Source organism: Drosophila tropicalis, unplaced genomic scaffold (genome assembly GCF_018151085.1).
Source record: "Drosophila tropicalis isolate 14030-0801.00 unplaced genomic scaffold, ASM1815108v1 contig_878, whole genome shotgun sequence".
Taxonomy (NCBI): Eukaryota; Metazoa; Arthropoda; class Insecta; order Diptera; family Drosophilidae; genus Drosophila; species Drosophila tropicalis.
In genome coordinates this window covers 11,660,067-11,686,113 of record NW_027173374.1, presented here as the reverse complement: position 1 = coordinate 11,686,113, position 26,047 = coordinate 11,660,067, and the positions used below count along the sequence as shown (strand labels likewise).

Here is a 26,047-nt window from a genome sequence, read left to right as displayed (position 1 = left end):
TCTTAAGATTCTTTCTTAACTGGGCTTGGGAGGTGGTGTCATATGATACAATACTTGATCTAGAAATGCAGTAGATACATACACATATAATTTACAATTTACGCATAACTAGAATAATAGATTAGACTTAGTATTAGAAGAGGCAAGAGAGAAACAGAGATAGAAGAGACAGGGAGAGAGAAGAAGAAAGTATGATGCGACTTAAACACTAAAAAAAATGGGAAAATAATTCCATTTCTAGGCTAACACGATATGGATATGAAGATTTAGGGTTAAAGAGGTTGGAGTCCTTATCTATTCGAATGGCCTAAAGACCGTGTTAATACAATTGGCCTCCACTCAATCCTGAGAGTCACCCGCATTGCTACTGCTGCGATCCAAGGCAATGCCGCCGGCTCCATTCGATTCTGATTGTTCGATATCCGCAGCACTTAGTACACCAGGTAAATAACCCGTGCCGGCATAGGGAGCGGATAGGAAACGTTTGGCATGGGCCTGCATAAAGGGATGATAGCGATGCGTGGGTGAACCAAAGACAGCGGGCGGAACAAGCGGCGAAAACGCTGACTTCATGGGAAAGGGCGGTGATGGTGGAACTTGGGGTGATGTCTGACCTAGATCTTCGCCAGCTAGCATACACTCCATGGCTTGGAGAACATCGCCACGAAAACGTTGCATCAACTGTTCCACATCGCTGCGTCGTCGATTGGGAAACACTCGCATCAGGACATCGATGGGGGATCTCTGTTGTTGTTGTTGCTGTGACTGCTGAGCCTGGGGATGTTGGCCCAAATGCTGTTGCTGCTGTTGTTGTTGCTGCAGCGGGGAATGTGTTGGCGGATGATGGGCGGGCAGGCCAGCAGCAGCGGCCAGAAACTGTGAATGATGATAGGGCATAAAGCCTTGAGCGTGTCCATTGCTAAACGAGCGCAACAGATGCAGATTTTCGGCGGGTGTGTTTGGGGGTGATTGACTATCTTCCTTTTTAAGGCTTAGATTCTCGGGCGTGGCCTCATCTGGCGCTGAATCCACATCCAGATCCGATTCCGGTGAACTAGGCGGGCCAGTACGGGCGGGCGACAGGCTGGAGGTTAAGTTAAAAAGACCTGCCACTTTTGGCCTTGGGCTGCTGGGTGAGCCGGATTCCGAACCTGTATCCTGGTCGGTTTCATTCGATAATGCTGCACCGCGTTTGGAAACTGCAGGAGAAGAGCCGGAGAAAAAAGAAGGTCATAGAGATTAGAGATCACTTTGGTTTTAGGCAGGTAGATAGAGATAGGCCTGGGAATTTCTGCGGTTTTCCACTTGGCCAAGCAAAACAAATAAAAGTATCGAATTGTGCATAGGAATGAGCGGAAAAAGATTGAAGAAATGTAATCAAGGGAATGGCAAACAGAATCTGAAATGGGCAAGGGCAGAATCGTTGACATGCCAACAATCGGCAACCTGCTGCTTTCACCTTGGGGATGATAAAGAATGTATCAGAGGACTGAAACAAGTTATATGATATTTTTATTTTTGTTGTTGCTCTTCTTGGCTTGTTGCTGCTTTGTTCCCACTTTTCTATTTGATTTTCCTATTGACGAAGCCGCAGTGAAAATTTAATTAAGTTGCACCCAGTTGAGAGATTCCTGGATACGACTAGCAATAAAAAGAGAAGAGAACCCAATAGCGGGGGTCACCTGGGGCTACATTTACCCAGAGTAAATTCAACCGTAAAATCGTCTTGTATTTCAGTGCAAATAAAAAAGTAAAACAATTCGAGTACGAAAATAGACAGGTTCGATTGATTCGCGTGAGAATCCTTGTATGTTTTTCTTTCTCGAAACAACAACTCAAAGATGGGGAAATACAAATAAAAAATGAAAAAACAAAAAAAAGGGCAAGCAAGCAAACAATAAGCAAAAGGATGGGGAATTGGAAAGGGACCTCGACTTGGAGTGGTTCACATTACTTACGCCCTCAGCATGGGGTTGTCTTACCCACCGACTGCCAGGATAAGCCTAATGAGTGGGCGTAAGATAACGCTGGGAAAGATGAAAGAGACTCTTTGCAACTGTTAAATCGCCTGACAAGGGGCAGAAAGAGAATGCAAGGTAATCATAGGATCATTGATATGAGTAAAGTCTTTTGTTATGAAAAGATATTGAGATAATATTGACTTCATTTTAATTGTTCCAAGCCATTAGGGTTATGGTTTAAGTGTGTGGGGGCACACTGAATATTGGCTTACATAAAGGCAATTTTCAGGAGAAGAAAGGATTGCCTAAGCGTAATTAAGGATTAAGGCAGCAGATTTCGTTATATAAGACACTTTAGAGTAGAGTAGGGTTAAATAAGACTATTTATGGATTCTGTGGCAAGTTTAGAGCAAAACAATGTTTTCTAGCTCTTGGTTAAACTTGATACCAACAGAGTTTTTAGTTTTGACTGATGGTATTGGCCAGTCTCGACCCATTTTAAAATGGGATACACAAATTTGGCAACTAGCTAAGATGCTTATTAAATTTTTAGTTAAAACGAAGTGAAACTTTATGGAATTTTTCTAAAATTTAACTTTTTTGTAACCTGGATGGATGCTGGATTCACATTTATTGTTTGTGCGACATTTGCATGGATGGTTAACCTGCAGCTTGAGTTTGGGGACGAAACCTTTGTCACAACAACACCTAAACGGCACACACCCACACTTAAGTACACACACACACACACATATGCATCAGCGAGTGTGGCACTTTATGCACCGCTGCGTTTTCAACAATTGTAAATGAGTAGGGAAAAAAATGTAAGTAATGTCCTGAGATTTTTTTAAACGCCTTTTTAGACTCTGAAGTGCCTACCATATGGGGGAAAACGTTTTGCCAGGCGTAAATATAATAATTTCATTTCTTTGCGACTTACCGGGACTCTCGTCCAATTCCGTGCGTGTGGGTGAGAAGCCAACGCTCAAATGCTCGGATCTTGTGCGTCCATCCGTGTCGGATTCATTGCCATTGTAATGCTGATGTGGTTGCTGTTGCTGTGGCTGGTGGTGCTGATGATGCTGTTGTTGTTGCTGTTGATGTTGCTGTTGGTGCTGTTGCTGCTGCTGTTGTTGTTGCTGCTGCTGGGACTGATGGTGACTGGGATTGCCTGCGGAAGTGCTGTCAAAGCCGTCGCTGGGTGGCGAGGGTATACCAGCATGGAATACGCCATTCTGACCAGCACCGATAACATTACCATTGGGACTAAGAGGTGTTGGTGTGACACTATCACTTCCATTCTGTTGCTGACCCGAACCGGGTACCGAAGTATAAAGCAAACCCAATTCGCGGGCTTCATTCTCCTCCTGTGCCTGCTGACGTCGCAAGGCTACCTAAAGGAGACGAGAATAGAACCGGAGAATAGTGTTGTTCGTTAGGCATAAGATTGTCTGCTGAGATGGATTTGTAGGCTAACTCACCTGAGCAGCCATAACACGTTGACGTTCGGCTATTAGAGTACATTTGGCGCAAACACAATCCCGCCAGCGGCAATAGCGTTTATGGCCCTTCAAAGCGCTCACCTGGAAGGTGAAATTTTAGTAAGTTATTTAGTGGAAAGACTTGTCTCGCTTTGATTTGGCTAGAGATCACCTACCACGCCATGATTACGACAGCGAGCACATTTTGGTGTGCGTTGATAGCGTTCGGAGGCAGCACGTAGAAAAAATGCAGGCGGCAGTGCACCCAAAACGGGATGCTGTGACATGAGATTCTGCATATCCACACCCGACGGCAAACTCATGATCAATTTTCAGAGATTTCTTCAAAATATGAATCACTAAACACACTCGCACACACACATAGACACTAGTTCTTAAGAAGATGATGTTTCAGATTTTGTATCGTTTTTGTATCTTGTTCTTTTGGATTTAGTTGATTAATTTAGAAACCGGAATTAAAACCCGCTCGTTAACGACATGACACACTGAGCCTTCGATTGCAACTGATTCAACTTTTTTTGGGATAATACCTAAGCGACTATGACGACGACGACGACGGCGGCGACAGCGACGACAACTACATCAGCAGCGGTAAGTACTAAGGCAAATGGCGGCAAGCGGCAACATTTACCAATACAAAAGCCGCGAGCACACACAAACGCACACACACATAAAGAGAGAGTGTGCCTCGGGCAAAATGAGGGTTGATTTCAATTCAGAGAGTGTTGCAACCACCTTTGTGTGCTGCTTGCGTCGGCGTTGGCCGCAACTGAGCTGGAGACGGTGACAGAGAAGGAGATGGAGACGAAGAGACGTAGACGTAGACGGAGACGGTGGCAGCAATTAAGAAAAAAGTTTCAAATCTAATTTGGTACTGTATACAATATTGTGCACTCGAGGCAGCAGCAACAGCGGCGAACGGCAACGGCAACGCGGCGTATGAGCAATATCCGTAGTACAGTGAAGATTGGTTGGTTGGTTTGGTTTGCTAGTGGTTGTGTTGGTTGGTGGCGTGATGGTGGTGGGGCTTTTGACGTAGCTAACTCTGGTGGTTGTTTGAGGTTTCTTTCATTTTCTTTGTTGCCTTTGTTTTACAATTTCTTTTTTCCCTCTCTCTCTCGTCTCCTATACATGTATATACACTTTATGTGAGTGTCTGTGAGTGTATGTGCGCGAAAGAGAGGTAGAGAATGAAAGAGAGATAGAGCTTCTGGGTATAGCCAACCAAAAAACGTTGTTGTTGCGACCTCGCCACTGGTTGGCATGGCGGCGTAGGCGACTCACACACACACAACTGACACAGTTGGCATATGCTTCTTCAACTGGTAACGAACAACAGCAGCAAGAACCTTCTTTTGCCCCTTCCCTACATACATACATATATGTATATGTAGATGTATATTGTGTACCTACATATAAAGTCCTCTTTGTTAATTTGTGTTTTCATTCTTTTTTGGGTTGAGGGTGAGTCTAGTAGCTTTTAGGGGTCGCTCGTCGTCTGCTCTTCATGTTAAAGTTTGTTTTACTGGTTTTTGGCATATTGCCACTTGCTTTTCATTTTCAGTTGCTTTCAATAGCAAGGGGCTTAGCCCCCTCTAAAACTGCCTAGACTAGGCAAGGGAGAGAAGGAGAGAGAGAGAGAGAGAGCGAGTGTATGAATAATTTTGGTTTTATATCTTAATCTCATTGATTTTGAATTTTTTGTATGTTGCTGTATGAAAAAATTTGAAATTATATTGAAATTTCTTCCATTGTAAAATGAAAATTTTAATCAGAATTTAAAACTATTTTAAACATTTCGAAAACATAACTTTTTCGATTTATGGAAGTTTTTTTTTATCATATTATGAAATAATAATATTATTGATCCTATTTTAAGCCATATGCATACATACATATGTAAATGAAACTTAAACTGAAACTTATTGTGAAGGACAATCACAATATAATTATTGACCTATTATTCAATCAATTTTTAGTCAAGGAACTTATTCGATAATCTGCTCCAAACATCCTCAAGTACTAAGAAATTCTATTCATCACAAACGAAATATTTCAACCGATCGCAATTATCACTACCGGATCCTCGGGGCATTATTGGCCTAGTATTTGCTGTCCAAATTTAACAATATTTTATTTGAAATTGAATATCCAAAACCAGAATCAGCCACTGGCTTATATATGTATGTATATATGTATGTACCTGTGTCATTATAGAAATATAGTTCATAGTGGATCCAGAAAACAGGAATTCCGAAAAGAAAAGGCAGTAATAATTATGGTTAATGATTGTACATTCAGATATACATATATGAAATAGCTATGATTTTTGTTGCCTATATGTATGTACATAATTGTCTACAGTTTTAGAAAACATCCTTTTATGGATTAAGCAAGTTAATGTGTTGTATTAATAACTTAACTCAAGGGATCTAGTGCCAGGGCTTTGCTTAAATATTTTTCCTTGATACCATATAAAATATCGATTCAATTTTTGAACAATAAGGATTCTCAAACCTTGCATGCATTTGGAGGCAGTGGCGGAGATGGACAAGGGGCAAGTGGTGCGGTTGGTTTGTGGGTGTGGGGTTGGTGTTGGCATTGGAGTTGGTGCCCACATTGGCCTATTAGAATGTTACAAAATAATTGCAATTGAAACAAACTGCGAATGTCGAACGTCGCTCACGTGGGCTATCAAATCAAAAAGATGCGCGCGCTGGACGCTCTCCGACGGTCTCTCTCTCTTTCTCTCTTCCTGGAGACTCTCACCAGATTGGGCTCTCTTCAGATAAACTCCGCCTACAGGCAAAGGAGGAGCCATGATACACACACACGTAGTCACACACTCACACAGGGAAAGGAAGAATATAAAGCGGCTACAATGTTGTATAAGTTGGCCAAAAGAAACAAGTTTCGAACTGAAAAACAGAAGAGCAACCGCACAGCAACAACCGCAGACCTCTGCTGCAGCGAGACAGAGAGAGAGAAAGACAGAGTGATAGAGAGCGAGAGAAGCAGCACAAGGACAGCAGCAAAAGCACTTATACATACATACATATACACACATACACAAAGGAATAGACTCTCATTTGACCCTACACTGTGGGCAGTTCCAGTTCCAGCCAAGTCTCATTCACAGTCAGCACGTTGGCAACTGTAAATGGCTAGAAGTTGTTGGCCTCCATGTTGTAGTTGACAAGCTACTGGTTTTTGCGCAGGGCCAATTTCTCGCATTTTAACTTTGTTTAAAGTGCGCCTATACATACTTACACACACACACACACACACACACACACACACACACATATATGTACATTAAGTGGGTAGTAGGCTCCCCCTGGGTGGCCACTTGAAATGTGTTTTTACTGCTTCCAAATATGCAAATTAGTTCAGCAGTCACTGATGCTGACAACTTCTTTAGCCAACAAAAGCTGAAACATGTCCATTATGTCGCCGGCTTGGCTCGACTTGGCTTGGCTTGGCTTGGCCTCTCTTTACGCTTGAGCTGCAAAGGGCTATGGCCAGAGGAATGGTGCGGGTCACAGTCACATCCATACACTACACTACACCAGCCCAACATAAACAATAATGATGATGAGCAACAACAACTACAACAATCAAGGCAACATTCAGTAGCCCGTGTGGCAACAACAATGAAAATAAAACAACATAAACTATGGCAAGAAACGTAAAGCAATCAAAACCTAGACATCATGAAGCCTTAATGCTCTTTGTTTATAATAAAATATATATATCAGGAGTGTTCTTATCAAGAATCGTTCAATTTTTAAGCCTACAGTTTGTATCAGATCAAACTCTTATTACAGGTAATTTAAGATTTCCTTATCAGACTCCCTTTTCTCTACATTCAAACACCTTTTGGTCTGCCAACAGGATACCAGTTACTGGTTACAGGATATCGGTTACTAGTATAAGTTTCTTTTGGCATAGAGTCAGTGTTTTGTTTCTCACCCTAATATATATTAAATAGAATAAAGGACTAAAGCAATTAACCTGTTTTCAATATGAAAATTGAAAATCTGTTCTCCTTTGTAGTGTAATGACTATTCGTTATTAAAGTTTTTGGTTTGGATTGAGGAAAGTTTCAATCAGTTTGGATATCATTGCTACTTTACTTACCTTTAGCTGCCGGTCATATCCCCACAAACACAACACACACACACACATTCACTTACCGAGCTCTTCGCTCTTTTGATGACTCCGACTCCGAGCTCAAGTGGTTGCTTCTGATTCAATGTGAGACAGGGAGTCAGAGACCAAGTAAAAAACAAAAGAAAAGTGCCTTAAAATGTTGACAAATATTTACCATGCATTGGCCGCAAAATTATTTGATCAAGACCATCGAAAAAAAATATACAATACAAAGAAAAGATCTCTCGGAGGCAAGAAACGGGTAATAATAAAAAAAACAACAGCAAAACACAACACACAAGACTGTGGAAAAAATGGAAAAAAAATTATACAAAATTAAAAATGAAACTTGAAGGCATGCGGCTAATGAGATTTCCTTGCGTCATTGCCTCATTCATTCAGTTTTTGATTGTGATTGCGATTTGTTTGTTTTATGTTTTGTCGGTTTTGGTATTTTGGCTTTGGTTTTTTGTTTCTCCTTCTGTTTCTTCTGGTTTCGGTGTGCCAGTATAGACCAAAAGACAATATTTGAGCAATCATTGAATGCGCTTCACGGATTGCCCACGAACATTGTCTCTATTTTTTTTTTTTTTTTTGGGCCCTGCCACGCCTCAATCCCTGCCGCCTGAATGTACTGAAACGCCTTTCATTTGGTGGGCTGTCAGCTACAGGAGGCTTTGGAACAATGCGACGACGACGTTGCCACTCGACGTGGACAGGGTCGAAAAAAGTTAATTTAATTTCAAGTGTGTGCAACAATTGTCGGTCTACGCTTATCCTTTTCACTCGGCTCGCTCAACATCATCAACAACAACAACAATAACAGTCCAACCACCACCATTTGTTTTTTTGGTTTCGGTTTCTTTTTTTCTGTTTTCTGTTTTGGTTTTTTTCTTTTTGCATATTGTTTTACAAGACCATTTGGTTTTTCTTAGTTGCAGGCTATGAAAATTCTTCGACTTATCTTTGACATAAAGAAATCTCATTAAATAACTTCCTGCGCTTTCAAGTCGTATCCAAGTCCTGCCAGCCAGCATCCTGTGACTAGAGAGCACTGTGTGTTGCTCTCTTTCGCTTGGCTACAAGCTGAAACTTTGAACTCTCATGTATTCGTATTCATTCAGCGAGGCATGAAATTACATTTTGCTTTTCTTACTTATACGATATACGACACTCAGCCCGACCGACAACGGCATTCTGGCCATAGCCGTAGAATATGGGATGTGCCAACTAAAGATTGCGATGTCCTTCTGGAAAAATACTCAAATCAAACTTAATGTCTGAAAATGAGTTCATTGCTTTTGTTGGAATCCAACAACATTCTTTAACATTAAAACTCTAACAATAATATTCTAAGATTTTCTAATAGTCACTTATGTTCATAGAATTCTTATAGTGCTTACCCTTAGTCAACCGTTTTGTTCTTATAGATTCATTGGCAGTCAAATTACAACACAGACACCAGTATCTTTTGAATTCTTTTATAAAACCAATTAGAAGTGGATACCAAATGATTTACTCTTCCTACCAAATTCAAGTAGCCAATATAATGAATAACTTCCAAAATTCCATAAGGCATAATGGTCTCAATTTCAAGACAATGTTTAAAGCTTATTTCCACTTTGGTACTCAATGTCTTCAACTACGCCCATGAGTTTTGGGCCGGAAGTCTTGCAGGAAACTCATGGAAACGTGAAATTTTGTTAAAAGTTCATAGAAACTTTTCATCTGGTGTTGTTGTTCTGTTGAACAAATTTGTTAACAGAAATGTTTTCTTAGCAAGTTGCAAGACTTGTTTTGTGTCAGAAGCAGATAACCAGAGATAGAATTTTAAATACTTTATAGATGTACATATGTATATTATTTGGGCATTTAGTTTAAACGAATTAACTTGATTGTTTGCACAATAGAATATCAATATCCATCTCATATGACGCACGCCAAACGTATTCAAAAGAACAAAAAATAAATCCCAAAATTTCTCAAATTCGCAATAACAATTCGAGAGCCGGAAACTCGAATTTCAAACAATTGCCGTGACACACAAAACAAATGTCTTGACAAAGAGCAGAGAGCAAAAGAAAACTAAACAAATGTATACAATATTGCGAATTCCGGTAGCAAATCGCATCATTTGACACCCTGACGTTAAGGTAGATCCATTATATGATCATTAACTGAAAATTGGTACCCAGTATGGCAGGAAGAGGATTCCAATCCTTGTAACTTGAGATGGACACAGCTCTCGACAACAAACTCACTCTCACTCTCTTGTCCGCTGACTTTGGCCATTGACACTCGTTTTGGGGTGTTAATATGATTTTCACCTAACTTCCTTCCATTCACAACATTTTCCATATAATTTTCTAATAACATACAAGAAAATAGCACATGATGATACGTTGACGCCCCGAGATCTCTCTCTCTCTCTCTGTCTCCCTCTCTCGCATTTGACCATTGTTTGGGTATAAACACTGTTTCCGATTTCCGAAACCTACCCCATCGCGGGGCCCTCTCCTGGGCTATCTAACCCTCAGTTAGAGGGCAAACAGTGTACGCCTTTTTTCCATTTGTTAAGCTGAGGTAACTGTTATTATTAGTTGCTCAAAATGTGCACATATGCCCAGGGTCAGGGCGCGTGGTTCCCAGACACATCTAGGACTTTGCAGTAGGTACTCACTTTATTCACTCACTCACCTCACCTCGCCTCGCCTCGCCTCACTCATCTTATGTTAATGACAACTCTTGCCGATGCCCCTGGGCTGTATTTAATTTTGGTCTCTGCCAGCTGTGAGTTTTATTCGATTTAATTAAAAAAGAAAGACTGCAATTCGTTGCATAATGGCCGACACAGCAGTACATTTGGATTTGAAAAGTCCGCGGAACCGGATTTCTTGTTGATAGGCGAAAGCGGTAATATTTGTTATTAGATATAAGACATATCTGGCTAAAGATGTTCTATTGCTTTTAGTATATGATACAGGTTGCTTGATCAGCACTTTAAGTATGTCCATGTTAGTCTGGGCTTATCCTAGTTTTCCTAGTGATGCCGAATGCAAAGAACACTGAGTAATCTAACTCCTACTAAATGTTTTTCTACAGAAGAAGCTCGACTTGGTTCTAGGTTCTAAGCTTAGGTTGAAGTCATCATAATCTCATTTGTGTGGACTCGTAGATGACATTTCAGAGTCCAGCAACAGACAGACAGCAGTCGCAACTTAAAAATCTTTACAGATAAAGAGATTTTATATTAAACTTTTTTTATATTTTCTATTTTTGTTCTTTTAAAAATTCTTCTTTTGTTTCTCAGAGTGATTTAAACGTAAATTTTCTCATTTAACGGGAATAACCTTTGAAAACCTTGAACGCCAAACTTTAAGATACCATATGTACATATATGTATATATTTGTACTAATCGGCAGTAGCAAGTGAATTTGTGGTAATGATAATGACCTCAAGGCTTATCGTTTTAAGGCGAATGTCAAAAGCCATAAAACATTTGAAATATTTTAGTATACAGTCCAATCTGGTAGAACTAAACTAATCTGATTCACAAAAACTCCTTTTATTATTAGAATAAATTCATAAGAATATAGAAAGAATTATTTCTATTTAGGATTGTTAACCTTATCCAGATTCGACTGTTCCTTAAAGTTGTATTAGTTTTTAGCCAGAGCTGATAAAGCAGATTAATGTCAAGACTTAAACAGACAAAAAGATTTGTATCTAAATATAAAATTGGCAAAATGTGTTAACCGCATCGTTTGAATATCTTAGGGAGAATATTATTCATAGAACCTGACTCGTAAATTTATTACTGTTTGTAGGTAATTTTGTAATAATCATTACAATCAAATACGGAAATGAATTATGAGACTTGAAAGCACTGAAAGAAATACATTCTACTTATAATCGAAAGTTGAAGATTGTTTATTAAATGGAATATACTAAAGGGGGTAATGAGTAAGTTTTCGCCAAGAACTCTTATAATTTCGTCATTAGTTGTTGTCACATCGAAAATGGGTCCATTTGTTAGCTGTGAAGCAGACCTATCAACAATGCAAATGAATAACAAATGTGTTTAGGTATTTAATCAAATAATTATAATAAACAATTATGTGATTAGGTATGTATTCTAGTCTTATCGCTAAACTGAACTTTTGCCACACTGACTGTTGCCTGTTGATGTTGAACTGCTCGTCGAGTATCAGACCTATTCAGAGATTATAAATCTAGTCAATCGAGCCGTCGGCTGTTCAGTTGAAAGATCTAACTGAGACGTGTAACTTGTGTGTCTGTTGAATAAAATTTAAATTAAAAATGCTGAAATACTTGATTGTTTCGCTTGCAATCTGCGCAGTGGTGTGTAAAAGTATAGGAGTGAAAAGCTAGACAAATGTAATATAATGATTTTGTTTACCATATTGTTAGGCCTTTGCCGATGGGGAGTGGAAGCCCAAGACTGCCGATGAGATCAAACAGATACGCATTGAATGCCTCAAGGAACATCCGTTGAGCGCCGATCAAATCAGCTCATTGAAACAATTGAGTTTTCCTGATGAGTCCGATGTCCGTCAGTATTTGTTGTGTTCGGCCACAAAGTTGGACATCTTCTGCACTCACCAGGGCTATCATGCCGATCGTCTGGCCAAGCAGTTCAAAATGGATCTAAGCGAGGAGGAGGCCCTACAAATCGCCCAAGGCTGCATTGACGCCAATGAGCAAAAGAGCCCAGCCGATGTTTGGGCATTCCGGGGACACAAGTGCATGATGGCCAGCAAGATTGGTGATCGCGTCAGGGCTTATGTTAAGGCCAAACAGGAGGAGGCAGCAAAGAAGGCCTAAGGTGGGCCATAAAGAAATCTCAATAAATCTTGTGCCTGGAACGCAAATTGTTGGCGATAAATTTTATTTTGCTGAAGGCTAAGCAAAGTTTTCTTTGGGAGAGACAGGGGGAACATAATTTCTCTACAAGTGCATTGAACTATATATGTTTGTATGTCATTCTACTGAGCAAGTATTTAATCTAGGAAAGCTCTGTTTAGGCATCGCCACCCTCCGATATGGTCTTCATGGCGGCATTAATATGCTCCACCAAAGGCAGGCTGCTGTCCAAAGCTGGATTGCGAAAACCTTCAAGGAAATAGCAAGTGCCTGAGTTAGGAAACTCCTTAGGTAGGCATGAGGGATCTCTTGGCTGCAGATCAAATTCAAAGCCCTCATGTTTGGTTAGCCAGCTATAAAAGAGAGAAGAAACAGAGACGTTAGAACAATTCTGACGAAAAATTAGTTAAAGATTAACTCACTTTTTAGTCGTGGGACTAACATTGATCTTTAATGCCTCGCTGCCCGATTCAAATTTATTAGCTATAGTCACACTATGTCCAAAGAGGCAATATCTGGGCATTTTTCTACCCACTACTCCGGCCAGTACGGTGCCCGTATGAAGGCCAATTCTCATTTTGATTTGTTCACCATCATGGGTTATATGCTTGGAGCAAGCATCGATCATCTTTAGAGCCATCCAAGCGACCTTATGGGCATCGTAAATGGAAGCACGATGCAATCCACTAGCCACACAATAGGCATCACCAATGGTCTCCACCTTGTACACATCGAATAGGTCACAGAATTCGTCGAAGTCCTTGTATAAGCCTTCCAACATGCTGATGACCATAAAGGGCGTGGCCCTTGAGCAGATGCTAGTGAAGCCAACAATGTCACTGAACAGAATGGTCACATCCGGATAGGTCTTGGCATCAATAGATGAGCCAAGCCACAATTTCTCTGCGATTTCAGCGGGAAAGATCAAATGCAAGAGGCTTACATTCTTCTTGCGCTCCTTGGTTACAGCCGAATTGGCCTCTTCAATGCTGCTCTTCAGTTTGTCCATGCGACGACGCAAACCATCTTGTGCTCGAGCCTGTTCGCCTACCAAAATTACCTCACGTGTTGCATCGTGCAGGGGAATGTCGGAGATGAAGAGACCATTGCAGGTGAGGCCATCCAAACCATCCAGAAATGGTGATCCTATGAACAGTAAAGAATTAGATTCCGGGCAATGAACCATTTGCCCCTTGATCTCCAATCCTACGGCTGGAAAGTCATCCACACCCGGCGGGCTCATTAGCCCTATGAGGAATGGAGTATAAGTGCGTCGCACAATGTCGCGGAATTTCATGGTCAAGCCCTTCGGTCGCTTGAAGTCAAAGTAAGTGCTGGCCAGGCAGCCAAAATCGGCCAGATATGGCTTATATAGCTTGCTAAAACCTCGTCCCAGCTGCACCAGTTCGAGTTGTTCATTCATAATAAAATGCCAGGGAAACATCTTACAGAAGTTGGCCGAGCTCATCTGTAAATCTGAAGCATTGCTTGAATTGCTTCGTTGCACTGTTTCGGGCAGCGGCTTGGCAGTGGCCGCTGCAGGCGGACGACTCATCAGCATAGATTGCGAACTGTCCTTCACTAGAGAGAAGAGATAACGATAGCGACGAGCATCTCCTTCAACTGGTTCGATTTTGATATTAACATCCACCTTATACAGCATGCGAGTAAGAGCCTTGAGTGAGCCCAGCAGGAGCCAAGCAATCACTGGACGCTCTGAGGTGAAAATCAATTCCCCCCTCGCCGGCACACACGAATCCAGTATCGGTTACATCATCCTAGGTGAGCAACTTCTTTTAGCGACAAAAATAATAATCAGGTTTTTGCATAGCTTACCTCCTGCAACTTCAATACATCATATACTCCATCGAGAGAGCCCAAAAACTCCTGAAGATCTGTGCCCAGACAACGAAAAGCCCGCTCAATGATTCCTGTGCAGCAGCAGGTGATGAGTTCTTCACCTAACAATACCAGAATCTCACTGGCACTGGCCTCGTCCATTTTTAGCAGCAACTCTTGTATGTCACCCAGATAATCATAGTTGGCACAGCTCTTAAAAGTATTCGGATCCAATTTCCTAGATAGATAAGAATAAGCAACCACAATTAATCTTAGTGAAGTAAACTATATTTATTCACTTACAGCTTGTGTATATTGGGCCAACTTTGGCGATATTTGGCCACCAATGATGTGACCGCCGTATTGAGATCTTCATTTGACGGAGCCGTCAGGAGTTGTATGGCCATTTGCAAATGCGTTAGAGTTAAAGCATCGTCGGACAACTCCTCATCCTCGAGAGCCCAATGTGCACCGTGCTCCACAACAACCGAAGGCTGACGTGTCAGCGAATCGGCTCGACGAAAGAATGGACACGCCATATTGCGTGTTCTCTGTATTCGTATAATAAGTTTGATGGAAAAGTAATTAGTAAGGCCATTAGAAATTCAATTGGTATCGGCGAACCAAACCAATAATTAAAGCCCGTTTCAATATGGTGAAAGAATAGTTATATAACTATGTTGTCTAACTTTTTCGGTACCTTTGATGGATGTGCATATATTAGATTATGACACAATTCAACAAGTAAAACATTAATTAAAGCTAAGCTTAGCTTTATCTATGCATTCCTTTGCTTTGTGTCAATTCTTATACGAGTACACATAAATTGATAAATCATTTTGACGTTAAGATATTTTGTCATTGATTTCCATCTTTATATAGAGATATAGATTTGCCTTTGGCCATCAATGTATTCTGTCGCTTGTCATATTTGGGTGGGATACACCCATCTGCTTGGTCGTGTGGACTTCTCAAGTTCAATGTGCACTTGTGTGTGTGTTTGTGTGTGAGTGTATGTATGTGTGGGAGGTAGGGTAGCGTCTGGCTGAAGACGTGAGCCACCCACTGGCCCATAAATGCCTTGTCCCTGTATGCCTGCAGTGTCGTAGTCGGGTCGGGTCTTTTCTCAACTTGAGTGGCTGCAGGCGTCTCTATCACTGTCTCAGTTGATGTATGCATGTATGTCTGTGTGTTTGTGTGAGTACTCGGAGGTCAAGAGTGCGTGTGTTTGTGTCTGTGTGTGCTCTTACTTTTGCTTTCTCCAAACTTAGTATAATCCATTATCATAAATTAATTTTTGCATAATTCATGACGAGTTTTCCCTTGGCCAAAAATGTGTCAGTGGACAACTTTTGTTCCATTCCCTACCCCACTCATACCTCTATTCTTCTCTCTAAGCCCAAGTTTAGTGCTATATTTGCTTACAGGAAACGCCACCCTCACCCAATGGATACACAATTTTCCAATTTTTCCTGGCACCAGTTTTTCATATTTTTGGCTTTGCATACTTTCAGGCAGACATCAATTAGAGTTTTCTTACCTGACAGGTGCTTGCAAATTACTAGTTTGCTAACTGCAACCACACAAAAACTTTTCTTGCAAAAATTTTCTTTAAGAGTTGACTTTAAGGGAATTTCACTAAGGCAGCTGAACAATTTTCGCACGCCTGAAAAATGCCACAACTTAACACGGAATGAAACTTTGACATGGAAAGAGGCAGGCTAACGGCAAGAAACTTTTGCTGTAAGCTTACGAAAGCTTCCGCCGCCGACGCCACCGCCAAGTGAAAGTGTATTATTGCATTTTTCAAAAATCGAGTGTGAGAGTGAGAGATAGAGAGCGAGATAGCAACGTTTTGAGTAGAATATGCGCATGTTTTGCTTTCTCCGAAACAAACTTTTGGTCAGTGTATTGAATGCATTCTCCAATTAACCTGTTGCGTGATGCTCTCGTACTCTGGCAATAATTTCTGCGCACTCGCTCTCTCTCCACAACTCTCTCACTCTGTCTCTTGTTTTCTCTGTTTTGGTGGTTATGGTGATAATAGCCAAGGTACACAACACTCAATAATCAATCTGCTTACAGCTGTTTCTATATCTGAATGCTGCTGCTTATGCTTGTGAACACACATGAAACCGAAAATTCTGAGTGTGAGTGTGTATCTGTGTGTGCTCTCCAGCTCAGTCCATTGGAGCGTCCAGTTGAATTGAAATTTTTTGTACGACTTACTTTCAGTTTATTGACGGCTGGTCGAAAGTGTGCAACGTGTCTTTGCTGCTGGCTACGTGTTTAGCGGCTTTTTTCGCTTATTATATTGAAAATAGGGTGGCTGAAAGGGGGCACGAATCCAGAAATCGTTCAATTAGATTCAGATTGTGGACACTATAATTTGCTTTAATTTGCTTTAAATAATTTGTCATGAACGATTTAGTGCATTTAGTAAGTGATTTTATTTCATTCTCAGTCCAAACAAAGAAATGCAAACCCAAACAAAAGCCTTTGTCGTTTTTTTTTTTTATTTTTTATGTATTTGGGGTACATACACACTCGTGTATCACATTGCTTCGAGTGTGTGTGTCCGTGGTATGTGCACTGTGGATGCTTTATCTAACCGTAAAAAGAAAGTGTATAAAAATAAAAGCTTTTGTCCTTGACCTTGCTCACTGGCATCTGCTGTTATGCTCTCGCACCTATGCGTATGTGTGATTTCATAGTTATCGACATTTTCCTTTTTTTTTATGCAATTGTTATCTACATCTACATCGTTGAAAATCGTTAGAAAGAGAAAAGCTTCAAAATTGAATTGCTTCTTTGCGGTTAACGGTTGATTAGTTTACAAAAAGCTAAGAACTAACGTTTTTCTTAATACACATAAGTTAAACGAATAAATATATTAAAGGAAATCAAATATAAGTACTTTATACAAGAGTAAATCTAGTAGTTAGCAACCCAATGCCTATTAATCTAATCACCGAGATATTCTTGTGTCGGTGATTGCATAATCGGTGAATTTTGAACCATACTTTCGATTAAGGCTAATCGTTATGCTTTATCTCTCAATCTCAAAGGCCAAATCGCATAGCCTGAAGCTACTGCCGTTCCTTGGGACGCTTATACTATACTTTTCGCTGGTTCGTCGGGATCCACAAGGAGAGCTATGGACCACAGTGCTAAAATGTTTGCCCATTGTGGCTTTAATGTTTTATGTTCTGGCCAAGGGCTTTAAACTCAACAAAGAGTGAGTGCTTGTCTTTAAGTATCGTTAAGTATATGATTATTACCTTAACTATTTGTTCAGCTACCGTCGATCGCAATGGATTTTCATCGGCTTAATTTTCTCCTGTGGTGGAGATGCTTTGCTCAATGTTAATCTTTTTCCCTTTGGCATGATCTCGTTTGGCATAGCCCATGTCTTCTATATTAGCGCATTTGGCTGGAAGCCACGAAAATGGTTCCTCGGCATTGCTCTCTATGTAGCTGTTACGTTGTGTAAGTTTTTCTAAAGTATTTTAAATTTGAGCCTAAATTCAAGATGATTTAATTCATTTATTTATGCTTTAGTTATATATGTTGTGCACAAGAACCTCGATGAAATTCTAATTGTGGGTGTACCCATCTACTGTGCTCTAATCACGACAATGTTATGGCGTTCCATTGCCCGTGCTCTTGATGCCAAAAACTTTCTTAGCGTTTTCTGCGCTCTGGGATCCATACTTTTTGTCATTTCCGATGGCTTAATTGCAGTAACTATGTTTATGGGCGTGCCACTACCCCATGCTCGTCTACAAATTATGATTACGTATTATGCGGCGCAATTTGCCATTGCGTTAAGCACTGCCGAAGACGGAGCTAAGGTTAATGTAAGTCCCAAACTAAATAGGAACAAAAAACAGAAATAGTTACCATAAATGCTCAATTCAAAACATCCAAAGAAAATTAACCACCAAAATATTAGTACTTCCAACTATAAAGACACGTTAACTAATAGAACTTAAACCAAAAAAGAAAAAAAATGTGTTGAAAAACGTGTCTGTCATTTATAGAATTACTATAGTAGTTGTTTCTTAGAAAGTAATTATATTTTACTCAAATGTTAAAAGATGTTTAGGTGTAAGGAAGCTGCATATCAAGCATATATTAATTTAAAGTTATTATTTTTAATTTACTCTCCAAGGACTGATCGGGCTGCTGTTTAGATTTCAAATTAGCCATCCTATGTATTGAGAATAATTCTTTTACAAATTAAAAAAGCTTATTGTTTACAAAATCTGATTATATTCAAACAAAAATTAACATCTAAAGGACAAATGCATCAAAAATATATCAAATATATTATAAACTTGCATAAGAAAAGATTTATTATGAGTTTCGATATTGCTTACATCATATTTTAGTTTGTAAATCATATAAATTTGTTCTATATGCCAAATTTTATAAGCTATTAACTTTATATCCAACCAAAATAAATGTATTAAAAATATTACTGCCTTCAGGAGTAATATCAATTGCTAAGTTTTGTTTTCAGAAAATAGCACATTTTTATAATTATTTAAAAACAAGCGAAACAAAATCGCGCCATTGCTGCCAGTGTTGCTAAGCAATCGATATTATCGATAGTACCGTAGGGCTGCAAAATAATCGACACTGTCGATAATACCATCGACTGTTTTGGAGCCCTAGTGGCAACGCCATTATTGGAAACCGCGCGCGTTGCAAAATCGCGTGAGTAAACCGCTCGAACTTGTGAGTAAACCGCTCGAACATGTTCGAGTTCGTGAGTAATGTTCGATTGGAAAAGACGCCGGTGAAATTTCGTTAAAAATTTAATTTTTGCTAATAAAAAAAAAAGAAGAGAAATGCGTCCTCCAGAGTTTAAGCTAAATAATCCACCGGATGACCTGATCTCGGCAGTTAAGTTTGGACCGAAGTCCAACCAATATATGGCCGCCTCTTCTTGGGACGGAACACTGCGATTTTACGATGTGGCGGCAAATCAAATGAGGCAAAAATTTGTCCAAGATGTCCCCATTTTAGATTGCGCCTTCATGGACATTGTGCATGTGGCCAGTGGGTCCTTGGACAATACGCTGCGCCTGTTCGATGTGAACACCCAGACGGAGAACGTAGTTGGGAGTCACGACGAGCCCATCCGTTGCGTGGAGCATGCTGAATATGTGAATGGGATTTTGACTGGGAGCTGGGATAAGAATGTCAAGTTATGGGATATGCGTGAGAAACGCTGCGTCGGCTGCTTTGAACAAAACAATGGCAAAGTCTACTCCATGTCAGTGATTGACGAGAAGATTGTGGTAGCCACCTCCGATCGCAAGGTGTTAATTTGGGATTTGCGTAAACTGGATAGTTATATCATGAAGCGGGAGTCGTCACTCAAGTACCAAACGCGGTGCATTCGACTATTTCCCAACAAAGAAGGCTATGTGATGTCTTCCATTGAGGGTCGTGTGGCAGTGGAGTATCTGGATCACGATCCTGAGGTGCAACGTCGCAAATTTGCCTTCAAGTGCCACCGCAAAAGGGATAACAATATCGAAGAAATCCATCCGGTGAATGCATTAAGTTTCCACAATGTATATCACACATTCGCCACCGGCGGCTCCGATTGCATTGTCAACATTTGGGACGGCTTCAACAAGAAGCGTTTATGTCAGTTCCATGAGTACGACACCTCTATATCAACGCTAAACTTCAGCTACGATGGCAGTGCATTAGCCATTGGTTGCTCTTACCTGGATCAGCAACCTGAGACGCCTGCTACGGTGCCACATCCGACAATTTATATACGTTACCCCACGGATCAGGAAACCAAACAGAAATAATTCATTTAATTCATCAGCACAGTTAATATTCATTATTATAATACATACATATACGAAATCAGTTAACGAGCTTTGTTTTTATTTTAAGGTAACCGTCTTTCAGCAGCATCCACAGCAGTTTTACCAGAAAGTACCCGACCTCAATGAAACTCAGCGCCGATGCACCCATATAAAGGCCCAAAATGCCTCCAAAGTTGGCTAGCAAATCCAATGTCGTGTACCTAAGCTTTGTTACAATTTTGGTCATCACCCGCTGGCCGTAAAAAACTTGCGTCTTGATCAACTTTCTAGTTTCATTTGCGTCGCTGGAAGAGACGTTTAGAATTTAATTATCGAGGCATTTAAGTGATAGTCATACTTACTAATTTATGTTGCGGACATTTAATGTGAGTTTGTATTGTCGTGAATTGCAGTTCTCGGGACAATGACAGAGTTGTCCACGCCGCGAATCATTGATATACTTGTCTTGATCCCTCATCTTAACATAGCTAAAAATGTCTGCGTTCTGGGCTAGGCATTTGGCATCAAGAACGCTGCATTCCCGAGTGCCCTCTGGGTTCGAATAAATCAGGATTAAATGCAAACTAAGTAGAACTCTGGCATACCTATGGGCGGAAAGAATCCTGGCGTGGAACACTTGCACACTCTTAGAACGGCATGATGCAAGCAAACAGCAATGCAGTTTTCCCGACTATAGGCCAGATCTGTTTCCGGATAGTATGGCTTCCGTTCATACTGCAAGCAGCAAAAGTCTAGACTAACACCGTGAATCTTTAAGAACGTACTCACATCAAAATAACAGCGCCTTTGGCGTAATTTCATTTGATTTGTGCTTGGAGTTGTCTCAAAAACTGTTGGATTAACGGCCACAAAGTTCTCAGTGTCTGCGTAAAGGTGAAAAACGTTAGCCATTTGTTGTGTCCACTGGCGTGGCTCCTTAATCATTAGCTGCAGGAATAATCACAGTTTTAGGAAGCCTTTTTCTTCTCTTCTCTACCTTCTCACCTACATTCATTGCAAATGGTATACGGTGTATTATAGTGCCTGGCCGCAGAAATGAATCATTCAGATGTAAAGTAAACTGCAGACCCGTTCCCTCTCCTGCTGTGCTTAATTTGAATGGATAAAAGTTATTGGTGAGCTGTTTCTGTCGGGAATTTTTGGAAATCATTGAGTTGAAGACTAAACACAATCCCTTTTCAGTATGCTCCTGAACGAAGAGTTTACAGCAATCGAATGGTGTCTCGTCGAAAATACAAGAATCGGGTACAAACAGCTCGTCGCAGCGGTACGCCAAGTAAGAGGAAAGTTTTGTGAGACTTAGGTTAATCAATTCCGTTAAGTTGCGTGTAGACAATTCATCCAGTTTGTCGAAACTACCAAAGTTTGCTTGTTCCATGAGAACAAGCAACTGATGGAAACCTTGCAGCAAATCGTTATCCGGATTAGCTGGCAAGAATCGAAGAGCAGCTGCTTGGGCGCGTGCCCAATTGACATGATTCCATGGACAAATGGCAACCGCAGGGAATTCAATGCTATAAACTGGCAACTGTGTAGTTTCTATGATACTGACCAATTGCTGCTCATCGTGCCGATGTTCCAACAGAGAGTATATGGCAAAACAACCAATCGAAGAAGAAGCCACGATAATCAGCCAGAAGTAGCGTAACCAAACATGTCTTTCCTCCTCTTCCTCGAAGACATGCTGTAGCCCATGTACTGTAGAATGGGCTAGAGAGTGCCGTACAAATTTCTTGTACTTTTGCTTCTTGAACTTCAAGAGACCAAGTCCTGGAGTTGGACGCGGTGCCACAAGCTCTTTGGTATACAGCAACATTGGGAATAATTTTCAAAATTGGTTTTTGAACAAATCAAGAGCCTGATTGGGTTAATTTGGTTCTACTACATATTAATCAGTGTGTTGATTAACTGCTCAAAAAGTTGGTGTAAATTAATACTTATAACTATAATTAGGCCAGGCTCATTGGTTCATTTGATTTTATACCCTGGGAGCCCACTCACTCGATTAGATTCCCATTCTCAGGCATTCGAACCTTGCTCGTTTTGTGAATGACATCTTGACAAGCAACTGATATATGAAAGTCAAGTTGTGGGATTCAGGGAAGAAACGCTGCGTCGGTTGCTTTGAACAAAATGAGGGCAACTGTGCCCCTTCCGACAGGAAACCAAACAGAAATAATTCATTGAATCCATGAGCACAGTAAATATTTATAATAATAATATATTTAAACATGCAAAATCAGTAACCGAGCTTTGTTTTTATTTTAAGGTAACCATCCTTTAGCAGCATCCACAGCAATTTTACCAGAAAGTACCCGACCTCAATGAAACTCAGCGCCGATGCACCCATATAAAGGCCCAAAATGCCTCCAAAGTTGGCTAGCAAATCCAATGTCGTGTACCTAAGCTTTGTTACAATTTTGGTCATCACCCGTTGGCCATAAAAAACTTGCGTCTTGATCAACTTTCTAGTTTCATTTGCGTCGCTGGAAGAGACGTTTAGAATTTAATTACCGAGGCATTTAAGTGATAGTCCGACTTACTAATTTATGTTGCGGACATTTAATGTGAGTTTGTATTGTCGTGAATTGCAGTTCTCGGGACAATGACAGAGTTGTCCACGCCGCGAGTCATTGATATACTTGTCTTGATCCCTCATCTTAACATAGCTAAAAATGTCTGCGTTCTTGGCTAGGCATTTGGCATCAAGAACGCTGCATTCCCGAGTGCCCTCTGGGTTCGAATAAATCAGGATTAAATGCAAACTAAGTAGAACTCTGGCATACCTATGGGCGGAAAGAATCCTGGCGTGGAACACTTGCACACTCTTAGAACGGCATGATGCAAGCAAACAGCAATGCAGTTTTCCCGACTATAGGCCAGATCTGTTTCCGGATAGTAAGGCTTCCGTTCATACTGCAAGGAGCAAAACTCTAGACTAAAACCGTGAATCTTCTAAATCCTACTCACATCAAAGTAGCATCGCCTTCGGCGTAATTTCATTTGATTTGTGCTTGGAGTTGTCTCAAAAACTGTTGGATGAACGGCCACAAAGTTCTCAGTGTGTGCATAAAGGTGAAAAACGTTAGCCATTTGTTGTGTCCACTGGCGTGGCTCCTTAATCATCAGCTGCAATTATTAACCATATTTTAGGAAGATTAATCCTTCCTTTTCTACCTTCTCACCTACATTCATTGCAAATGGAATTTCGTATATGATAGTGCCTGGCCGCAAAAATGATTCATTTAATCGCAAAGTAAACTGGAGACCCGTTCCCTCTCCTGCTGTGCTCAATTTGTAAGGATAAAACTCATTGGTGAGCTGTTTCTGTCGTGAATTTTCCGAAATCATAGAGTTGAAGACCAAACATAGTCCCTTTTCAGTATGCTCCTGAACGAAGAGTTTACAGCAATCGAATGGTGTCTCGTCGAAAATACAAGAATCGGGCACAAACAGCTCGTCGCAGCGGTACGCCAAGTAAGAGGAAAGTTTTGTAAGACTTAGGTTAATCAATTCCGTTAAGTTGCGTGTAGACAACTTATCCAGTTTCTCAAAACTACCAAAGTTTACCTTATCCAAGAGACTGAGTAATTGATGAAAACCTTCTAGGATTTCCTTATTGGGATTCGCTGGTAAGAATCGATGAGCAGCTGCTTGGGCACGCGCCCAGTTCACATGACTCCACGGACAAATGGCAACCGCAGGGAACTCAATGCTATAAACTGGCAACTGTGTAGTTTCTATGATACTGACTAATTGCTGCTCATCGTGCCGATGTTCCAACAGAGAGTATATGGCAAAACAACCAATCGAAGAAGAAGCCACAATAAGCAGCCAGAAGTAGCGTAACCAAACATGTCTTTCCTCCTCTTCCTCGAAGACATGCTGTAGCCCATGTACTGTAGAATGGGCTAGAGAGTGCCGTACAAATTTCTTGTACTTTTGCTTCTTGAACTTCAAGAGACCAAGTCCTGGAGTTGGACGCGGTGCCACAAGCTCTTTCGTATACAGCAACATTGTGAATAACTTACAAAACTGATTTTTTGAACTGATGGGCTTAATTTGGTTCTACTACATATTAATCAGTGTGTTTATTAACTGCTCACAAAGTGGGTGTAAATTAATGCTTATAACTATAATCAGGCCTCATCGGTTCATTTCATTTTAGACCTTGGGAGCCAGACTCGACTGGATTTGTTGTCCGAAATTCTTCAGGAGGCAAGTAGCACCACGATAGGCCCATTCGCAGGCATTAGAACCCTGCTCGTTTTTGTCCAAGCACTGTTCAATCTTGGAATGCAGTTCCTCATCGTGGTTGGCATGACCGCCGGCCAACTGTTGGTGAATATTCTCTACGATGAAGCCCGACTGCACATCAAACAATCCCCACTTGCTGAAGACGCACTTGATGTAGCAATGGGTCTGGGCATCATTGGGATATTGCCATTTCTCGTATTTCTGGACCAAATCAGCGGGAATGGACAGCTCCTTAACACACTCACCGCGATAGGCCAGCATGTTATCACGATTCTTCACCACATACTCGGCAGATGCCTATCAACGAAAATCCGATCAAAGTTCGAATTCATTAATTTCAAAACGTTTTTTGAGTTATCAATTATTTTTTGCCAGCTGTGGCAAAAAAACAATATCACTTACCATGCTAATCAGCAAACAGATGGCTACGAAAAACTTCATGGTGATGATTTGTTTGGAAATTGCAGCTATTGAGGCTTCAACGATCGAGCAAAGACTGTGATCGTGCTTGGCTAGGCACTTGCTATTTATAGGCATCGCGTCCGAACGAGACTTGGTACCTGTTTGAGAAAAGAATTGAACTGATCCCTGTTTTCAACAGATCCCTACTTACCCTAAGGCCGAGTAATGTCTTTTGTATTATGATCATTGTCCTTTTGTAGCTTCCTTTTAAAATTAAACACGTTCATTTTGGGGTTTAAGGACTATGGAAAGCATTTATATATGTATATGTACATAAATCGGAGTCGGCTTAGTGAATTATAGATACCCTGCATACTCTTTTAAATACTCTTCTATCTATAAATCTACACTCTGTCAAATGTAAGAATCCATTTTATTAGATTTGATAATCGATTGAATGAAATTGAATTGATTTATGATAAGTTAAAACTATACATAACATATATAACAAATATAGAGGTATATATCACTTTCTGCATTTTTTAGTCAAAACCTCTATCCAATAAACCATTAACCATGATATGATAACGAGATAGTTTAAAACAATTCTAAATTTTTCAATATTCTTTATTATTTCCAATTATTTAATTGTAGTTTCTTCGAACATAATGAATTAAATTCGAATTTTTTCTTGGGCTTATATATAATCTCAATAAGATAGTTTTCTCTTTGTAACTTTGGTTATAATGCTTTAGTAAAGATATATCATGATTTCGTGTATTGTGGTCTTTATTTTTTAAGCCATAATAGCTTAAAGTTTTAAATAAATTTTATACATATGATGTATAAGCATTTGTTATCATAACAAATTCGGTTTTGATGCCAATGAACTCCTAAATTTGATTAAACTGCCATATATTTAAGTATATATACTTATGTTTAGTTAATCAATTAATAATTGCCAGCTGAAACAGATGTGTAAATGTAAAAAATGAAGAAAAATCATATTACTTTGATGTCGCCATCGTTAAACACCAAAGTCTGGCTTAGAAACGATTGGAAATTTTCCATTGCATCAGCAGGTAGTTAAATTCTAAACGAACACTCTAAAGGCGTTTTTTATTTCAGAGCTCATTTTATAATTGTATTTGCCCCTACTCGTATGTGTGTTTGTATCCCATGTGTTGTTAG

General features: G+C 40.3%; 8 protein-coding genes across 8 annotated transcripts; 3 read left to right on the top strand and 5 right to left on the bottom strand.

The window, feature by feature from the left end:
* Positions 1-319: 319 nt before the first annotated feature.
* dmrt99B (doublesex-Mab related 99B) lies at positions 320-3,882 on the bottom strand. Its single transcript, XM_068300733.1, has 4 exons — positions 3,619-3,882; positions 3,443-3,544; positions 2,902-3,355; positions 320-1,199 (listed from the first exon to the last, which is right to left on the bottom strand). The coding sequence occupies exons 1-4, from the start codon at positions 3,763-3,765 to the stop codon at positions 340-342; spliced, it is 1,563 nt and encodes a 520-aa protein (XP_068156834.1). The 5' UTR covers positions 3,766-3,882; the 3' UTR covers positions 320-339.
* Positions 3,883-11,841: 7,959 nt separating this feature from the next.
* Obp99c (Odorant-binding protein 99c) lies at positions 11,842-12,508 on the top strand. The gene is made up of 2 exons (XM_068300592.1): positions 11,842-11,978; positions 12,048-12,508. The coding sequence occupies exons 1-2, from the start codon at positions 11,937-11,939 to the stop codon at positions 12,459-12,461; spliced, it is 456 nt and encodes a 151-aa protein (XP_068156693.1). The 5' UTR covers positions 11,842-11,936; the 3' UTR covers positions 12,462-12,508.
* Positions 12,491-16,022, bottom strand: Gycalpha99B (guanylate cyclase 1 soluble subunit alpha 2). The gene is given in 6 exon segments (XM_068300591.1): positions 12,491-12,853; positions 12,923-14,238; positions 14,240-14,278; positions 14,337-14,577; positions 14,643-14,890; positions 15,880-16,022. Coding segments are annotated over 5 exon segments (2,028 nt in total). The 5' UTR covers positions 14,879-14,890; positions 15,880-16,022; the 3' UTR covers positions 12,491-12,657.
* Positions 16,023-16,508: 486 nt separating this feature from the next.
* Positions 16,509-18,692, top strand: LOC137585166 (lysoplasmalogenase TMEM86A). Its single transcript, XM_068300828.1, has 4 exons — positions 16,509-16,778; positions 17,408-17,577; positions 17,638-17,828; positions 17,901-18,692. The coding sequence occupies exons 1-4, from the start codon at positions 16,758-16,760 to the stop codon at positions 18,236-18,238; spliced, it is 720 nt and encodes a 239-aa protein (XP_068156929.1). The 5' UTR covers positions 16,509-16,757; the 3' UTR covers positions 18,239-18,692.
* Positions 18,693-19,105: 413 nt separating this feature from the next.
* On the top strand, positions 19,106-20,237 carry Bub3 (mitotic checkpoint protein Bub3). Its single transcript, XM_068300633.1, has one exon. The coding sequence runs from the start codon at positions 19,196-19,198 to the stop codon at positions 20,174-20,176; it is 981 nt and encodes a 326-aa protein (XP_068156734.1). The 5' UTR covers positions 19,106-19,195; the 3' UTR covers positions 20,177-20,237.
* LOC137583871 (pickpocket protein 19-like) lies at positions 20,235-22,013 on the bottom strand. The gene is made up of 5 exons (XM_068299036.1): positions 21,186-22,013; positions 20,966-21,124; positions 20,782-20,911; positions 20,539-20,728; positions 20,235-20,481 (listed from the first exon to the last, which is right to left on the bottom strand). The coding sequence occupies exons 1-5, from the start codon at positions 22,011-22,013 to the stop codon at positions 20,235-20,237; spliced, it is 1,554 nt and encodes a 517-aa protein (XP_068155137.1).
* A 423-nt stretch (positions 22,014-22,436) lies between these two features.
* Positions 22,437-24,214, bottom strand: LOC137583867 (pickpocket protein 19-like). Its single transcript, XM_068299032.1, has 5 exons — positions 23,387-24,214; positions 23,168-23,326; positions 22,984-23,113; positions 22,741-22,930; positions 22,437-22,683 (listed from the first exon to the last, which is right to left on the bottom strand). Exons 1-5 carry the CDS (start codon positions 24,212-24,214, stop codon positions 22,437-22,439), a joined length of 1,554 nt encoding a protein of 517 aa, XP_068155133.1.
* A 44-nt stretch (positions 24,215-24,258) lies between these two features.
* Positions 24,259-24,939, bottom strand: Obp99a (Odorant-binding protein 99a). Its single transcript, XM_068300634.1, has 2 exons — positions 24,857-24,939; positions 24,259-24,751 (listed from the first exon to the last, which is right to left on the bottom strand). The coding sequence occupies exons 1-2, from the start codon at positions 24,893-24,895 to the stop codon at positions 24,362-24,364; spliced, it is 429 nt and encodes a 142-aa protein (XP_068156735.1). The 5' UTR covers positions 24,896-24,939; the 3' UTR covers positions 24,259-24,361.
* Positions 24,940-26,047: the final 1,108 nt, after the last annotated feature.

Bases quoted from the DNA above. Each gene is read 5' to 3' on its own strand.
- dmrt99B (XM_068300733.1), bottom strand. From the start codon at position 3,765: ATGAGTTTGCCGTCGGGTGTGGATATGCAGAATCTCATGTCACAGCAT. The intron at 3,356-3,442 runs GTGAGTTAGCCT...CGTCTCCTTTAG, and splicing joins AACGTGTTATGGCTGCTCAG to GTAGCCTTGCGACGTCAGCA. The intron at 1,200-2,901 runs GTAAGTCGCAAA...CTTCTCCTGCAG, and splicing joins GGAATTGGACGAGAGTCCCG to TTTCCAAACGCGGTGCAGCA.
- Obp99c (XM_068300592.1), top strand. From the start codon at position 11,937: ATGCTGAAATACTTGATTGTTTCGCTTGCAATCTGCGCAGTG. The intron at 11,979-12,047 runs GTGTGTAAAAGT...CCATATTGTTAG, and splicing joins CGCTTGCAATCTGCGCAGTG to GCCTTTGCCGATGGGGAGTG.
- LOC137585166 (XM_068300828.1), top strand. From the start codon at position 16,758: ATGAACGATTTAGTGCATTTA. The intron at 16,779-17,407 runs GTAAGTGATTTT...TCAATCTCAAAG, and splicing joins TGAACGATTTAGTGCATTTA to GCCAAATCGCATAGCCTGAA. The intron at 17,578-17,637 runs GTGAGTGCTTGT...CTATTTGTTCAG, and splicing joins GGCTTTAAACTCAACAAAGA to CTACCGTCGATCGCAATGGA.
- Bub3 (XM_068300633.1), top strand. From the start codon at position 19,196: ATGCGTCCTCCAGAGTTTAAGCTAAATAATCCACCGGATGACCTGATC.
- LOC137583871 (XM_068299036.1), bottom strand. From the start codon at position 22,013: ATGTTGCTGTATACCAAAGAGCTTGTGGCACCGCGTCCAACTCCAGGA. The intron at 21,125-21,185 runs GTAGGTGAGAAG...TTATTCCTGCAG, and splicing joins GTATACCATTTGCAATGAAT to CTAATGATTAAGGAGCCACG. The intron at 20,482-20,538 runs GTAAGTATGACT...CGTCTCTTCCAG, and splicing joins AATGTCCGCAACATAAATTA to CGACGCAAATGAAACTAGAA.
- LOC137583867 (XM_068299032.1), bottom strand. From the start codon at position 24,214: ATGTTGCTGTATACGAAAGAGCTTGTGGCACCGCGTCCAACTCCAGGA. The intron at 23,327-23,386 runs GTAGGTGAGAAG...TAATAATTGCAG, and splicing joins AAATTCCATTTGCAATGAAT to CTGATGATTAAGGAGCCACG. The intron at 22,931-22,983 runs GTATGCCAGAGT...ATTCGAACCCAG, and splicing joins AGGATTCTTTCCGCCCATAG to AGGGCACTCGGGAATGCAGC.
- Obp99a (XM_068300634.1), bottom strand. From the start codon at position 24,895: ATGAAGTTTTTCGTAGCCATCTGTTTGCTGATTAGCATG. The intron at 24,752-24,856 runs GTAAGTGATATT...TTTCGTTGATAG, and splicing joins TCTGTTTGCTGATTAGCATG to GCATCTGCCGAGTATGTGGT.